The following is an 18,145-nucleotide window of genomic DNA, read 5'->3' as shown; positions in this document are numbered from 1 at the left end:
GCAGACCATTCCCCTATCCCTTACTGTTGGTGCCACTCATGTGGAGGACATTTCACTCCTTCTCCTGGACTCCCCTGCTTACCCTGTGATCCTGGGCCTTCCCTGGCTCAAAAAGCATGATCCCCACATCTCCTGGGCCAAGAATGAGATCATTGCCTGGAGCCAGGCCTGTCGTGACAACTGTTGTCGTCCTCCACTCAAGGTTGCTGCTTCAGTAAACCTCTTGGAAGAACACTTTATTATTCCCCCCCAATATGCACATTTGAAGCAAGCCTTTGACAAACAGAAAGCTCTATCGCTCCCCCCTCACCGCACCTATGACTGTGCAATAGATTTGCTTCCAGGAGCACTCCCACCCAAAGGACGGATCTACCCGCTCACTCAGACGGAGAATGAAGCCCTGCAGGATTATATCAAGGAGGCCCTGAATTCTGGTTTTATTCGTCCCTCCTCGTCCCCAGCCTGTGCTGGGTTCTTCTTCATAGGGAAGAAGGACGGCTCCTTGAGGCCGTGTATTGATTACAGAGGCCTGAACTCCATTACAGTCAAACATCCCTACCCCTTGCCTTTAATCCCAGCCGCTCTGGAGTCCCTACGTGGAACCTCCATTTTCTCAAAACTAGATCTACGAGGGGCTTATAATTTAATCAGGATCCGTGAAGGGGATGAGTGGAAGACAGCCTTTATGACCACGCACGGCCACTATGAATATCAGGTGATGCCTTTTGGACTCGCTAATGCCCCGGCAGTCTTCCAATCCTTCATAAATGACATCTTCAGGGACATTATTGGAAAATTTGTCTTGGTATACTTGGATGACATCCTCATTTTTTCCACCGACCCTCAGGAACATGTCCATCACGTCCAGGAGGTCTTGTCCAGACTCATCGACAACCAGCTCTACGCCAAGCTTGAGAAATGCATTTTTCATGCTTCTAAGATTCACTTTCTGGGCTACATTATTTCTCCTCTTGGAGTCGAGATGGACTCAGCCAAGGTGGCAGCTATCAATGATTGGCCTGTGCCACGTAATTTGAAGCAAATCCAACGCTTTCTAGGTTTTGCCAACTTCTACAGCCGATTCATCCGGAACTTTAGCTCCGTGGTGGCGCCCATTACGGCTCTGACCCGCAACCGTCGTAGTCGGGGTAAATGGAATCCGGAGGCTAACCAGGCATTCCTGCGCTTGAAACGTCTCTTCAGCTTCGCTCCTCTCCTACGGCATCCGGATCCCTCCCAGCCTTTCATTGTTGAAGTTGATCGCCTCCCTCATCCATGTGCTTTCTTTTCCAAGAAGCTCTCTCCTGCTGAGGTTAACTATGATGTGGGCAATCGGGAACTCCAAGCTATCAAGCTGGCCCTCGAGGAATGGAGACACTGGCTGGAGGGGGCTCAGCACCCCTTTGTCATTATTACGGACCATAAGAACCTGTCCTATATTCAATCTGCCAAGCGCCTCAACTCGCGTCAGGCCTGTTGGTCACTTTTCTTTTCTCGTTTCAATTTTGTTATCACTTACACTCCTGGCTCGAAGAATGGGAGGGCTGATGCACTCTCTCGGCTCCATGATCCCCCAGACCTGGACGACACACCTGAACCAATCATCTCTCCTAACAGAATCGTGGCAGCGATTCATTGCTCCATTGAAGATCAGGTCAGGCGTGCCCTCAACGGAACTACAGTTCCTCTGTGCTGCCCCCCGGATAAGCTTTTCGTCCCGAACAACTTACGTTCTGCGGTTTTGCAGTGGGGACATGATTCCCGGTTTGCCGGCCACCCGGGATGCAGACGCACTCTGGACCTCCTCACCAGGGACTTTTGGTGGCCTTCCATGCGATCTGATGCAGCAGAGTACGTCCGGGCTTGCCCGGTCTGTGCCAGGAGCAAGACTCCGCGCTCTAGGAAGGCTGGCCTCCTTCACCCCCTTCCAATCCCACACCGCCCTTGGTCCCACATAGTTGTTGACTTCATTACGGACCTTCCTAACAGTCAGGGTCATACGGTAATCATGGTGGTCTCCGATCGTTTTTCCAAAGCAGCCCATTTTGTCCCCCTCCCAGCATTGCCCACAGCCCAGGAAATGGCATCTTTGTTTGTACAACAGGTCTTTAGGATACATGGTTTGCCTGATGACGTTGTCTCGGACAGGGGACCGCAATTTATCTCGGCCTTTTGGAAGGCTTTCTGTCAAACTCTAGGGACTCATGTATCTTTGACTTCTGGTTATCATCCTGAGGCCAATGGTCAGGTGGAAAGGACCAATCAAAGCCTCCTGACCTTTTTGAGAGCCTTCACCTCCAGCTCACAGGATGATTGGTCATCACTACTTCCCTGGGCAGAATATGCCCACAATTCTCTTACCTCCTCCTCCACAGGTCTCTCTCCCTTCCTTTGTTCTTTAGGTTATCAGCCCACTCTCATCCCTGTCACACCTCCACTCACGGCAGTGCCGTCCGTGCAACAATATATTGCCAAACTGCGAAGGACCTGGAAAATGGCGAGGACAGCTCTTATTAAGTCAACCCAGCGCCACGCCAAATTCGCCAACCGACACCGCAGACCAGCCCCTCGTTTTCGGAAAGGACAGTTTGTTTGGTTATCTACACGGAACCTACCTATACATCAGCCTTCCAAAAAGCTTGGGCCTAGATATATTGGTCCCTTCCGGATTCGTTCCCGGATCACCCCGGTTACCTTCCGTCTTGCTCTCCCCCCTACCCTCAGAATCCACCCCTCATTTCATGTCTCCCTCCTGAAACCTGTTTACCGCTCGCCCCTTGCGGCTCCCCAACATCGCCCGCCACCTCCTCGTCGCATTCAGGGGCGCCCGGCTTATACGGTCCACAAGATCATTGACTCCAGATGGAACCGCGGTACCCTGCAGTATTTAGTCGACTGGGAAGGTTTTGGTGCCGAGGAGAGATCTTGGGTTCCAGAGAAGGATATTTTGGACCCTACACTAATCAGTGACTTTCACAGGGACTATCCTAATCGGCCGTCTCGGGCGTCGGGAGCCGCCCGTGAAGGGGGGGGTACTGTCACGACCACCAGCCAGCGGAGATCAACACGTAAGCGAGCCAATCAGCACCAGCAGCGGATTACTTCTAACAAGCGCCGCCGCACGAGTTAACACACCTGCAATTGCTCTACCTTGCGGCACGCCGGGTTATTTATACCAATCGTACCTGATTCCCGTTGCTCGGTATTGAGTTCTCTTCTTGTTGCTCAGCCTAGCGTTCTCACCCCTCTTTTGCCTTCCTGGAATTCTGCCTGCACCTTTTGCCTTCGGACTTCGGATCTCCTCTCGCCCTTTGGATTGTTTGCTATCATTGCCTGTTTTGGATTTGACCCTGTAGCTCTCTTTTCGACTACGATTCTGTCTCACGTTTTGGATTGTTCGCCACCAGTGCCTTTCCCGGATCTCGACTTACCTTCGCCTTCGGACTACGGCTCAGCTCCTGGATTTGCTCGGTACGTTTACTTACCTCCCTGCGACTCCTGCATCTGCATCGGATCCTTTTCACCTCTACAGAGCATCGTTACAGTGTTTTCTTGAAGTCTGCTAGCTTCAAAGTTTATGGTTTGGCTTTTGTGTACAATGATAGTGAACTGCATTGGAAAACTTAAAATCTCTCGCATTAAATTGGCTACAAATGCAAGAATTCAACCAGATATTCTTACTTGTAAAATGTCTACTGTTGCATTGCAGTTAGTTAATGTAGTTAGTCCATAGTCACCAATCTAAACTTTATTGTTAAGCTTTAATGATTGATGTTGTCCCAGTAACCTTTAGAAATACTATAGTACTTCACAAATGCTTTGTGTGTTTGGAAATCTTTTGAGTAAAAGCCTTATAAAAATAGGTTTAGTTTTCACAGGACATCACAAAGAAATAGGATGGTATAATTCTTATAATTGGTTAGTGACTGTACTTGGAAGATTATGGACTAAACAGACTTCAGGGATGCCAGTGGATCATTGTGCTATTTGGAATTATTCCAAAAATCAAGTGACCTCTTTGCTGTAGTATCTTTAGTATTATTTATTTAGTATTGTAACACAACAGGGGCTCAGGCGGGCACCCTTGCCACATTAGGTCGGCCCCCCACCATCAGGGGCTCAAACCCGGGACTCCCGCGTCACTCTGCAGCGACCCAGCCCGGTGAGCCAAAGAGAGATCTCTCTACAGCCCAGTAGCTGTAGTTCTGCTATCACAGGGAAGGGTGGTGAAGTCACCTGCTCTGGTACGCCGGCTCTTACACAGTACCTGTCGGCCGTAAGCGTTACACTCTCCCCCGCTTAAATCGCCGTCCCCGGCGAAGGGCTATCCCACCCCGCTTCTGACACCAATGTAACACAACGGGGGCTCAGGCGGGCGCCCTTGCCGCATTAGGTCGGCCCCCCACCGTCGGGGGCTCAAACCTGGGACTCCTGCATCTCTCTGCAGGGACCCAGCCCGGTGAGCCAAAGAGAGATCTCCCCGGCTACCACTCCCAGCATGCCCAGCGGTACTACGAGCGCCTAGGGGCGCTTCCTCCTTACCACCAGGCGAGGGCGTTACAGTATTAATAAAGAATAGATTTATTAAAGTCGTGCGATGTGTAAGCGGGATATGTAAAATAATGTAAAATAAAGTTTTTTATTATTGTTATAGAGAAACATAATCAGATTTTCCCTGGTTCAGAAAAAAGATGATTTAAATCTGTAATCTTTCCACTTGTATGTCATCGGACATTAACGAATACAACCCCCTCTCTGCCGGAGTGCTGGCTGTGACGAATTAAACCGGTTTCACAGGTATTTTCAAAGTAGGAAGTACAGTGTTAACTGGTAGCTAGGCTCCTCAATGAAATCGCTTTAACATGCTAATACGTTGGTGTAATAGTCCGGGAGTGGCAAGCTTCCAATGTCAACTCGACTCGATTGGAAGACAATGAACGTATTTTAGCCCTAAATGAATTAATAGCAAACATGGTTTACATAAAATACATTTTTCCAAGAAAGTTTATAATAACACGATCTATAGTTGAAATCTGAGCCTAAATATAAAGGAAAAGCATTTTCAGAGAGCAATCACGTTGTGTTTATGTAGAAAAAGCGATTAGGTTTATGAGCAATCTAATAACCTATTCGCTTAAAACGCTATATAAAATAAAGTTTATTTAAAGATGAATGATAAGTGTCGCAGTTTAAATAATTTTCGTAGGAGGGCTTGGACAGATTCCAAGTGCATTTTTGCAATTTACGTTGCATTGTCCAATGTGCTGTTGTAATACAGTTTAGAATACAGAATACATTCCATAAGAATCAGCGCTTTTATACGCTATATCGCCTTTAAACACATATATTTAAACACGCGTTTACGATTTAAATCAAAACGCGATTCAAATCAATATAAATGTTTATTTTGTAACGCATAGGTGACTATTCATTGTTATTAAAAAGACTTAAATCCGATCATGTTGTGATATTTAGAAATATAAATTTGTTTGGTGCGAGTGAGGTTTTATTTAATCTCTGACCAAGGGAAACGTTTCATTTTTTCAAAGAAATGTTTGTTAAAAAATAGTCATAGTTCCATGGGATTCAATCACAGACCGTGTGATATGGAAGTCAGGAACCTAACAGCGCCACCAGCGCGGTCACATGCTGAGGGCTGAAAAAGCCCTACAGAAACATTATCGACAGACAATGTACAGATTTGATAAAGCTATCAAATAATGTAACTAGGCACAGAACAAGTTTACAGTACAGTACAATAATAAATGCTGACCATGACTTTAGAAGCATAAATTACCTTACACTCAATTTAAACACAAGCTGTCTTTAGCCCTCTAAACTGGTTCATACAGAAATGTAGAGATCCAGGCTCAGAACACACAGCTTCATTAGCGAATACATGAAGCTAATACACGAATATGCAGGACAACTAGAGAAGACGTTTTACAGAGGATGGATTTTTAGAAACATCCCATCAGTGACATCACTGAAGTCAACTCCTAGGTACTGTAACTGTCGTGTGGATAGTTTCACAAGAATCAGACAAAGGTTTAAGCATTGCTTGTTCTAGATAAAACTAGATAAAAAAAACAACAACCCATAATGTACTTCTTTGCGGCTCTGTTTGCCCAAATCATATATTCACAACGTGAAATCTAGAAAATAATATTACGTAACCAAAATCCGCAATATGGAAACAGAACCTGTGTAATTGTTGACAGATGATGTACTCGTAACATTTTTACAAGACGAACTACAACATTTAAAAAATGACTTGTATGTACTTGATATCTCTAATCAATCCACTGCACTGCATTAAAACAAAACGAAAACTAGAACGCCCTGGGCATACCGTTTCGCGCTTCTTATCAGTTGCTCAAAAGTAATTTGACCATATGAAATGCATAATATAAACCTAGAAACATATACGTGAGTAGTATTTACGTAGTATCGGTGTCAAGACATACCTCTCAAATACTGTAAATCAAGTTAGAAATATCTCAAGACCGATTCTGGTCATAATGAAACGATGTTTCGTGTATGTTTTCTTTAAAGTACCGAGACCAGCCATATACTGTATGTTTATGTTCCAAAATTAATATAGTTTATGGCCTTCACACGCGTTGCAGTATGCTCCTATTCTTTTTATGCTCAGCTACTAAGATTTCCCTTCAGTGGTAAAATTCCATATGAATATTCAATACTTAAACGGGCACAGTTAATATATACATATACATACTGTATACAGTACAGTTTGCATACGGTAATATGTTTATGTTCCTAAATCAATCTCTTTTATGAGCATGTGAAAGGCATAGTGAATCGATTCTCAAAAATTACTGTACTTTGCATGATTGGAAAAAAATGCGTGATTGCGAAATGCTGTGGTGTTACTTTTACAAAGACGGTCAATGAAAAAAGGAATGTGGACCAGTGCAATACTTTGAGTTTACACTTACAGCTTGTCCAAGGTCATTCATTATTAATACTTTTAGTAATATCTTCGTTAAAGACTTTGATGGCGACAGCTCAAACATGAGAGGTTGAACTTTATTAGCTCCACCTTGCGGAAATTCAGGATACTATTATTTTGCTAGCGGTATTTACCGGTAACTCGTGGTAGACTGCGTACAGCGTACCGGAAAATAATGCGGTATCGCCCGCGCATTTTGAATGGCTGCATTTGTATGTGTAAAAAATAGGCAGTCCTGACGTATGCCATATTTTATAAGGGGGGAATGAAGTAAGACACAAGATGTAAAAAGGGTTAACTTAAGTCAGTTCTGCCTGAAAATTAGACTTATAAGCAACAGGGGTTTATGGTAGGAAAGGGGGTTAACTGATAAGGATTCCAGATGCAAGCTAGGAACCCCTGACTTAGTAACTCAGAATTCTGACTTAGTATCTCAGAATTGCGACTTAGCAACTCAGAATTCCAACTTAGTAACTCAGAATTCCAACTTAATAACTCAGAATTTCGACTTCGAATTATCCATATTTCATTGTCTGTCCTTTTGTTATTGTAACGGATTCAGGTTTTAGGGCTTGTGCTTGTACCCTAGTTCGTGCCTCGCTCCACTGGCTTGAACCTGAGTCTTGTCAGCTGAGCTAAAGAAGACCTTCTTTTTTAAGTAAAAAAGGACATATAATGGAAATACGTAAAATGTATGTTTCAGCTTTTATAATTGTGAATTCATCTGGATGTGAAGTGCCTATTTCTGCATCTTATTTCATATTCTGTCTCCGTAAATAAAAACTATTTTTAAAAAGCCGACCGTGCACTATTCCATCCGGGTACTATGGAAGCCTCACTGGTGGAAATGGGATTCTATAAAAATTAGTGTAATTAATTTGATTTTTATCAGGGCACTGTACAAGACAAGTCTTCAGGCTTATAGATCCTATGATCCTGTACGATTCATGAGAATAGTGTAACGGAATGGCTGACATACAGGTTGTACGATCTGGTTACAGTGTGGTGACGGCACCGCCCTCCCCTGCACATAACAGGGATGCTAGCCGCCAGGGTTAAAGAAAGTGTTCTTAAGCTCAGCTGGCAAGACCTGGGTTTGAGCCAATGCAGTGAGGCACGAACTAGGGTGGGAGCGGCGAGGGCACATGCCCTAGAACCCGAATCCGTTACAATAACAAAAGGACAATGAAATCTGGCTATTTCGAAGTCGCAAATGTGAGATATAAAGTCAGAATTCTGAGTTGCTAAGTCGCAATTCTGAGATACTAAGTCAGAATTCTGAGATACCATACCGCATTTTTTTTTTACTCCCTGGCGGAAACGGGCTTCCATACAAATCAGATTGTTTGTAGACAACCACTTTTGCTCTAAATCAAAATCAATTTGTAAAGAAACTTGTAAATGTAACAGATTTGAGCTAGAGATGTAAAGCAAAGGATTATCTCCTTAGAAATGAACGCTAGATTTTTTCTATAATAAGGATAAGTCATTTATACATAAAGAAAAAAGCAAAGGACCTAAAACTGAGCCTTGTGGGACACCTCTGTATAATTCAAGGATTTTAAATGTATACCAATCAATGCTTACACACTGCTGTGTGTTACAGAGGTATGCATTAAATCAAGCCAGACACTATTTTTAATTTTCTTAAATGAATATCATGATCAACTAAATCAAAATGTTTGAAAAGTTGATAAAAATTGCTGCAGTTAACTTTAGGAAACAACCATGAAAGCTGTATGCTGTGTGCCCTGCTGACCAAAAAAAACCAATTCTCAGGTTTTTAACAAGTGTGACAGTGTGGAAAGTAGGGCTGTGCCTCACAGCTCTAATATCTCCTTAATACATCTGAAATAACAACAATGTACTTTTTGTGCCAGCTAAATATTTTTGACATATCTCAGCTAGTTCTAATACAGTTTTACAGATCCATTATTGAGAGCTGCTTTAACTGCTTTAACTGTTCAGGGATGAGTTTCCCAAAAGCATCGTAGTGCTAAGAACATCTTAAGATCGATCGTTAATTTACGAGTGTTTCCCAAAACCCATCGTAATCTACGTGCTCCCCGACCCACTCATTAATCACTAAGTGCTTCTTAAACTGGCTACCTCTTGCGCCAACCTTAACGACAGAGATCGCCAGACAGAGCACATTCAATTCACGTCATGGGAATTCTCTGGAAATATAGAATACTAAGATTTTATATGAAAGAGTTTGATATTTTGTTATGTAAGAGGAAATTCAAAGAAAGAACATTTATTTATACAGTAATGAATTTATTAGTCATCTTTGTTATGGGTTCGGTAATAGGGACCGAACAGTAAGTGAACCCACTTGCAGGAGCGAACAAAACCAAGTCGTAATCCGAAAGCAAACCGTAATCGTAGGAACGAGCTGAGAGTCCAGGGGAAGCCAGATATCCGAAAGGGAACGAGTACCGAAGCCGAAGCGAGATCCGAAGTCGTAGTCCGTAGAGCAATCCGAGAATCCAGGGGTAGCCAGTGATCCAAAACAGAGCGAAAGTAACCAATCCAAGCCGAGATCCGAAAAGCCGAAGTCCAAAGGGAAAAACCGCAAACCGAAAGCAAAGACGAACACAGAGTAGAAGTAGCGCAACCAGGAAGCTCGAAAGGGAAAACCAATACTGAGCAACGAGGTAGGGAAGGACAGGTGTTTAAGTAGGATGAGACGGGGGTGTGGTGGTGAATGGGAAAACTGATAGGTGAACTGATGGATAGGGGCTACGCCTACTTCTGCCTCCTCCGTTGCCGGGAGGCAGGGATCGTAACATTACCCCCCCCTCTACGGGCGGCTCCTGACGCCCTAACGGGACGATCCGGGAAGTTAAGGTGGAAGTCTTGGATGAGGTTGGGGTCCAGAATATCCTTCTCCGAGACCCACAAGCGCTCCTCCGGACCGTAGCCTTCCCAATCGACGAGATATTGTAGGGATCCACGAGACCATCGGGAATCCAGGATTTTATTGACCGTGTAAGCAGGGAGTCCATCAATTACTCGAGGCAGTGGGTTTTTTTGCGGTTTAGACAGGGTGGATCTGTGAAAGGGTTTAAAGAGGGAAACATGGAAAGTAGGGTGGATCCGAAGGGTAGGAGGCAAGGCCAGTCGGTAAGTTACAGGGGTGATCTGGGCGAGGACACGAAAAGGACCAATGTACCTGGGAGCAAGCTTGCCAGAAGGTTGCTTAAGAGGAAGGTTACGAGTAGATAACCAAACAAACTGACCACGTCGAAGTCTGGGTGGGATACGATGGCGCCGATCAGTCACCTTCTTCTGATGAGCTGAGGTGCGAAGAAGGGTGGCTTTGGCCTTCCTCCAGAAGGTCTTCAGGTTAGAGATGTAGTCCTGCACCGAAGGTACCTCTGTGTTGGGATGGGAGTCAGGGATAAGAGGAGGCTGATAACCTAAAGCACACTTAAAGGGAGACATGCCAGTAGATGTGGTATACAAAGAATTGTGTCCATACTCTGCCCATGGGAGCAAGGACACCCAATTATCATGGGTAGAGGAGATATAAGTCCGTAAATAGGTCAGCAGTTCCTGATTGATTCGTTCTGTCTGCCCGTTTGCCTGAGGGTGATAAGCTGAGGTAAGTGAGACTGAGGCGCCCAGTGACTTACAGAAGGCCCTCCAAAATCGGGAGACAAACTGAGGGCCCCTATCAGAAACAATATCCTTAGGGATGCCATGCAGTCGGAAGATATGTTGTACAAACAATTCTGCTAGTTCCCGAGCTGTAGGTAAGGATGGTAGGGGAATAAAATGGGCAGATTTGGAAAAACGGTCTACCACCACCATAATAGTCGTGTGTCCATGGCTGGGTGGAAGGTCAGTAATAAAATCTACTGAGAGGTGGGTCCAAGGACGGTCCGGGATGGGTAAGGGTTGAAGAAGGCCCGCTGCCCTCATCCGGGAAGACTTCATTTGGGAGCAGATAGAGCAGGCCTGGACATATTCCTTGACATCCTTGGCCATAGTTGGCCACCAGAAGTCTCTGGAGATGAAATCCAAGGTACGGTGGAATCCAGGGTGTCCAGCGAAGCGGGAGTCGTGTCCCCATTGTAAAACTGCCGATCTGACGGAATTAGAGACAAATAACTTGTCCTGAGGGCACTGAGGAGGTACCGTCTGCCCTACCAAGGCTCGTCGGACAATTACCTCAATGTCCCATCTTACCACTGCCAGGAACTTACCAGACGGGATGATGGGTTCTGGAATCAATTCGGCCTCAGGGGGGTCGTGGATCCGTGAAAGGGCGTCTGCCTTGATGTTCTTGGAACCTGGAGTGTAGGTGATCAAGAAATTAAATCTGGAAAAAAAAAGGGACCACCTAGCCTGGCAAGGACAAAGACGTTTGGCCGACTGCAGATACTCCAGGTTTTTATGATCAGTGTAAATTAAAAAAGGGTGATGAGCACCCTCTAACCAGTGCCTCCATTCCTCCAATGCCAGCTTAATGGCCAAGAGCTCACGGTTACCGACATCGTAGTTCATTTGGGCAGGGGATAGCTTCTTAGAGAAGAAGGCACAGGGATGAAGAATCTGTTTTTCTCCATGACGTTGGGAGAGAACAGCACCCACACCATGGCCAGAAGCATCCACTTCGACCACAAAGGGCAAAGTTGGATCAGGGTGTTTTAGGATGGGGGCTGTAGTGAACAGGTGTTTCAGATGCTGAAATGCTTCTTCGGCTTGAGGGGTCCATTTGCCTTGTTTAGGTCCTTTACGGGTCAAAGAGGTTATGGGATTGACCACCGAGCTGAAGTTTCGAATAAACTTCCTGTAAAAGTTAGCAAAGCCGAGAAATCGTTGAATGTGTTTGAGATTCTTGGGAGTGGGCCAATCAGTAATTGCCGAGACTTTACTCGAATCCATTTCCACCCCCTCCGGTGAGATGACGTACCCTAAAAAGTGAATCCTCGAAGCATGGAAGGTACACTTCTCTAGTTTGACATATAGCTTATTCTTAATGAGCCGGGAGAGTACTTCTCTGACATGGAGAACATGATCCTGGAAGGAATCAGAAAAAATTAATATGTCATCTAGATAAACCAAGACAAATCTTTGTAGGAGATCACGAAAGATGTCATTAATAAAAGATTGAAACACTGCTGGAGCATTAACCAAACCAAAGGGCATGACCAAATATTTGTAATGTCCATGGGTTGTCATAAATGCCGTCTTCCATTCATCCCCCTCCTGAATGCGGATTAGGTTATAGGCCACTCGTAAATCCAGTTTTGTAAAGATCTTGGCTCCATGCACAGGCTCAAGTGCTGCTGGAATTAGAGGCAAAGGGTACCGATTTTTGATGGTGATCTCATTGAGGCCACGATAGTCGATGCAGGGACGGAGCCCACCATCCTTCTTTTCCACAAAAAAAAACTGGCACATGCTGGTGAAGTGGATGGACGTATAAGCCCAGCCTTCAGAGAATCTTGTATATAGACTTTCAGGGCCTCAGACTCAGAATTGGAGAGTGGAAAAATACGACCTTTGGGAGGGATAGTACCAGGCAAAAGGTCAATGGCACAATCGTAAGGTCGATGAGGGGGGAGGGCCAAGGCCTCCTGCTCATTAAAGGCTTCCTGTAGATCAGAGTATTGAGGGGGTATGGTAGGAACCCCTGAAGGGGACGTCGCCATGAGTGCAATCTTCACGGGTAGGCGACAGCATTTTCTAATACATCTGGGTCCCCAAGCTACTATCTCTTTACGGGACCAAGAAATGTGTGGGTCATGCTGCTGTAGCCAAGGAAAGCCTAGCACCAGAGGATGTGTTGGGGTCTCAAGGAGATAAAACCAGATGTCTTCCACATGGGTGGCGCCTATCTGCAGGCTTATAATTTCCGTTTGGCACCTAATAAGTCCTGGAGATACAGGGGAGCCATCAATAGACTGGACACGAAGAGGGGTAGACACCAGGGTCAAGGGTAGTTTCCAAGCTCGAGCGATGGCGGCGTCTATAAAGTTACCCGCCGCCCCTGAGTCTATAAAAGCAAGAAGAGGTCTCCTTTCATTACCCCAGAATAGTGTAGAACAAATAAAAAATCCTGAGGAAAGGTGAGGGAATTGAGTATTCTCACTCACTTTAGGATACTGAGAAGGTGGGCGGCGCTTCAAGGATGAGTATGCAGCAGGGCAGGCCGCTTTAAAGTGTCCAAATTTCCCACAGTACAGGCAGCGACCCTCTCGTTGGCGCCTCTCTCGTTCTTCAGGGGTTACCCGGGTGCGGGCTATTTCCATAGGTTGTTCTGAGTCGGCAGATCTGAAAGGTGATAGCCGAGGAGCCTCTAATATAGGGGACCAAGATCTCTCAGCACTCCTATGGCGAATTCTGAGTTCTAATTGCAATACCTGTGAAATAACTTCCTCCAAGGTATTGCCCAATTGCGGCATATTTACCAGATGGTCCTTAATTTCTTCACTGAGAAAAGAAAAATAAGGAAAAGAAAAATAAGGACCTCATCGTTCCAGTGAGTCTCCGCTGCTTCTACTTGAAAATCTATAGCATAATCATCTACAGACCGACGGCCTTGGTGGATGGAGGAGAGGCGGAAGGCAGAGTCTTGGCCAACTATGGGACGACAAAAAACCCCCTTAAATTTTTCTAAAAAAAAATCATAATCCTGAATTTAAGGAGCCCCGCGATCAAGCAGAGCAGTAGCCCATTCCAAAGCGCGGCCGGTTAGCCGTGAAATTATGAAGGCGATCTTGTCCTGAGGAGAAAAAAAAGTCTCCGGGTGAAGCCTGAGAACCAGCACACACTGTTCTAAGAAGCCCCGACATTTCATAGGGTCGCCGTCAAACCTGTCAGGTGGAGTTAGTGGAAGAGGTCGAGGGGCAGGTGTAGGAGCTGGCGGAGGCGGAGCCGAAGCGGCAGCTCCAGCGTTGCTTCCTCGATTGCCGATGGGCGGCATTGCAGACAGGTGCGCAGAGATCTGTTGGACAGAAGCCTGGAGCTGGAGTAAGGCTTGTCCGTGCTGATCCAACGCCGAGCGAATCTCCTCTTGCTCCGCTGGGTCCATGTTAAATGGCTCAGTATTCTGTTATGGGTTCGGTAATAGGGACCGAACCAGTAAGTGAACCCACTTGCAGGAGCGAACAAAACTAAGTCGTAATCCGAAAGCAAACCGTAATCGTAGGAACAAGCCGAGAGTCCAGGGGAAGCCAGATATCCGAAAGGGAACGAGTACCGAAGCTGAAGCGAGATCCGAAGTCGTAGTCCGTAGAGCAATCCGAGAATCCAGGGGTAGCCAGTGATCCAAAACAGAGCGAAAGTAACCAATCCAAGCCGAGATCCGAAAAGCTGAAGTCCAAAGGGAAAAACCGCAAACCGAAAGCCAAGACGAACACAGAGTAGAAGTAGCGCAACCAGGAAGCTCGAAAGGGAAAACCAATACTGAGCAACGAGGTAGGGAAGGACAGGTGTTTAAGTAGGATGAGACGGGGGTGTGGTGGTGAATGGGAAAACTGATAGGTGAACTGATGGATAGGGGCTACGCCTACTTCTGCCTCCTCCGTTGCCGGGAGGCAGGGATCGTAACAATCTTGGGTAAATTTCATATTCATAAGTCAAATGTTTTAATAATACTCCCTCTTTTAGTACTTTTGAAGTGGGGTTTAAATTGTATTTAAATTCCATAAAGAACGTGAAAAATGCCAAAGCAAGGAAAACATTTGATATATGTAAAAATATAATTTGGTTACATAAATATTTACCTCATTACCGTTGGCAGTTAATTGTTTTTTGTTCTATTTATGTTTTCTTTCTTTTATCTGTATTTTTTTCTCTACTGTTTGGGAGCTGTGAGGGCATATGCCCAGAGAACCCCAATCCGTTACAATACACTTAATTAAAAAGAAAGGCTAAGTTTTATACTTGACTAGATGATATTATTTTCAGGATGAAATGCAGCAATGCATTAAGTTAAATCATTGGGCCTAACATGTATTTATAATGTAGCGCCACGCAGGGCTCTTTAGCCATGGGTACGCAAGGCGGGCTGAAAACAGCACCTGGGGACTACCGGACTATAGTGGGATGGAGGCTGAGATACTGTCTCTTTCCTTCGTGTGTGTGTTAGTGTAGGTGCAGCGCTGTAACCCCCGTCCCTGTGTGTGTACCTTTCCCGATTCGAGTTAATAAATGTGTTGTTCAACCCCATTCCCTGAGTCCCACGCCTGCTCCATTCCATACAGAAACCCGCGGTCGATACAATATTTAAAGTTTGAATACCGTTTTATGTTCTGTCGTGATTGTTGATAGTAAAGCTTAGACCTACTTGTTTTTAAATTTGATTATAGGTCCTGTATTTGTTGAGTGACACATGCCAAGCATAGTAGTTAATTTTTCCATTGAGTTCCAATACACCCAATAACTATAAATAATAACATTTTTTTCTCCTGAAACACTGTGATTCTTAACAATGTCAGTGTGCCAAAAAATATTGCTTTAAATCAAAGACGTCGTGCAGGACGCATACACTGTCCACGCAGTTGATCTTGGTTTTCTTTTACGGCATGTCAGTCGTTTATTTTATTTTCTCTTAAAAACAATAAGGGTCCCATTTTGTGCCTACAGTATCTATACGCTTTCACTTAAATGGTTGTTAAATTATGATGTCAAGTTTACTTCATAATCCTTTTCACAACTTTATTTCATCCTACTGAAGGACCAAAACCGACACCATATAATAAAAGTAGCTCGTACGTACGTACATTGTAAAGTTGCTTGTTAGTCTCTAAGATTAATCATTTTCGGGGAAACTCACCCCAGTTTGGCAACACATGTGCTCACTCCAAAGCCAAACTGCAGTGTGTCGTTTGCTTTGTGGAGAAGGTCATTGGTTATCATCTGCCCTCTACTGGCAGCCAATTGTACTGATGATTTGTACAATTCTACAGAACTACAGAAACTTCACCATGCTTGCGTCAACTCTGAGCTGAAACTGCCCACTGTAACAGAAAGAACTAAATAAAGATATCAGTAATATGTATAATCATGAATATTTTTGAAAAATTAATACATGGCCAAATAAATTCCCAAATGTCTGATTATCTTAAGGAGTTTAATTTATTATCACCATTTCAGTCTGGTTTACAACCAAACTATTCAACCACTATGGCATTAATGAAATGAACCAATGTCTTTTACTCTTCTTCTGATGAAGGTCAATGAAGGAGTATTTCTGTTTTTCACAAAACCTCACTCACTGCATTGGTCAAACTGTTTCAGTGTGCTGAAGACACCAGCACATTAATTTGGTCTTATCCTGTTGAAATAAACAATAGTATTATTATCGAAGCTTCAATTGTTTTATTGCTATTACAGTATGAATCGAGCAGGTGTTTTTAAAAGATCCACTTTCATAGATTACAAGTCTATTCCAATCTATTATAAAACTTCAGCCAATAATGAGATCTATAAGTTAATTGAGACCTTGGGGAAAACCAGAGGACATTGCAGGTTGAACAATCACAGACTACAGCCCTGGAGCACAGCTGTCCTGCCAGGTTCAGAAGATCAGAACCTCACAACACCAGTGTCCAGCCCTGGAGTACAGCTGACTTGCCTGGTTCAGATGACCAAGACCTAATAACAGACTCTTACTGTCATTGGCATCTTTCCTGGTGTTCTTGATGTAGGCAGAGAACTTCGCAAAGACATCATTCCCTGCTGAATTGGACTCTGGGTGCTTTGCTGCCAGCTTTGGGTATCTATAAATAATTAAACAAACAAGATGAAATTCTTCTTCTCAGGAGAATAATTAGTTAAAATGTCTTGACACATTAAAATCTAGAAAGAAAAGAAGAAAGACAGATTGACAGCGAGAGAAGGAAATTAAGCATATTGATATGTGAGAAAAAGACAGAAGAAAAGAGAGTAATACCGTGGAGGCACCAGTTTCTCCTCCAAGAACTCCTCGATTTTGTTAACATCAGTCTTCACCTCTCCATTAAAAGTCACAAATGGAGGGTTGGTCCCAGGAGCCAGGTCCTGTAGGTCAGCTGGCTTCCTATCAGAGACACATAGTGGTCATCTCTTCAACATTTAGGGACTCTGATCAACATACATACTGTATATATAAAGTTACACAGTGTCTAAATTCTCCATCTCCTACAGTTTTTTACAATTATTTATTGAAGTTGGTGGTCCAGTAGGTGGTGCTCTTCCCCCTGGACCAGAAATTAAAACCAAACCAATATAGTGATTGGAGACACTGTGCTGTAGTCTATTCATAATAACAGGAATGTCAATCCCAGGTTCCTGTTTAAAATTCCTCTGTGGATTTTCACAATCTGACCAGCCTATAATAATCACGTGGGAGGAAAAGCTGTATAAAACCACAATGAATTTGGGTTAAAACATACTTTTTTGCAGTGTTCCCCAATGGTTCAACCAATCAAAATGCACTCGTTCAGAATGCAGATTGAGTTCTACTGTACATGTTGTAGATTGGAGCCTTGTTTCATTAGCAGATTGTGACCTCCAATCCTATGTCAGGTAGTTTCAGTTGGCAGGACCTCTTAGCTTTTTGTGTAACAGTGACTCTTAAGACCTACGAGGGTCTGCAATCTTCCCGCGAGATACACATTGTAGAGCACACATGTTTGAACTGAAAACTAGCTCAGATACAAGAACAGAAGAAAGGTTATATACAGAAGGAGGCCATTTGGCCTATTTGGTTTATTTGGACGCTTATGAAATCCAGTTGTTTCTTGAATGAAGCCAGGGTATTGGCTTTAACAACATGGCCACATAGCTTTTTCCATACTCCCACAACTCTTTGTGTAAAGAAGTACCTCCTGTTCTCAGTTTTAAATGCACTTCCATGTAGTTTCCACATGTGATATTTGGTTCATGTTTCATTCATTCTGAAGAAATCTGTTGGGCTGACTTTGTCAATGCCTTTGAAGATTTTGAACGTTTTTATCAGGTCCTGTCATAAAAGTTCCTTCAGCCTGTCAGTGTATGACATTTCCTTAATCCTTGGAATGTATCTGTTTAACTCTTTTCTCTACTGATTCCAGAACAGCAGCATGTGTTCTATAATCAGGTGACCAAAATTGCACACTATATTCTAACTAGTGGATTACACAAATTTAATATAATATTCCTTGATTTGAATTCTACACTTTTAACTACATAACA

At 44.1% G+C, this 18,145-nt stretch overlaps 1 protein-coding gene across 2 annotated transcripts in view; it reads right to left on the bottom strand.

Moving 5' to 3' along the window:
• LOC102683754 (chloride intracellular channel protein 5-like) overlaps nt 1-18,145 on the bottom strand; it is a 49,149-nt gene that overhangs the window by 17,748 nt on the left and 13,256 nt on the right. For both annotated transcript variants that reach the window (XM_015361826.2, XM_015361827.2), the window contains exons 3-4: nt 16,884-17,009; nt 16,604-16,710 (exon numbers count right to left, since the gene is read on the bottom strand). In XM_015361826.2, the coding sequence (XP_015217312.1) occupies nt 16,604-16,710; nt 16,884-17,009 (233 nt within the window). The remainder of the gene's footprint in view (nt 1-16,603; nt 16,711-16,883; nt 17,010-18,145) is intronic.

Source organism: Lepisosteus oculatus, chromosome 13 (assembly GCF_040954835.1).
Source record: "Lepisosteus oculatus isolate fLepOcu1 chromosome 13, fLepOcu1.hap2, whole genome shotgun sequence".
NCBI lineage: Eukaryota > Metazoa > Chordata > Actinopteri > Semionotiformes > Lepisosteidae > Lepisosteus > Lepisosteus oculatus.
The sequence above is the reverse complement of the archived record's forward strand: the minus strand, read 5'-3'. Positions and strand labels throughout refer to the sequence as shown.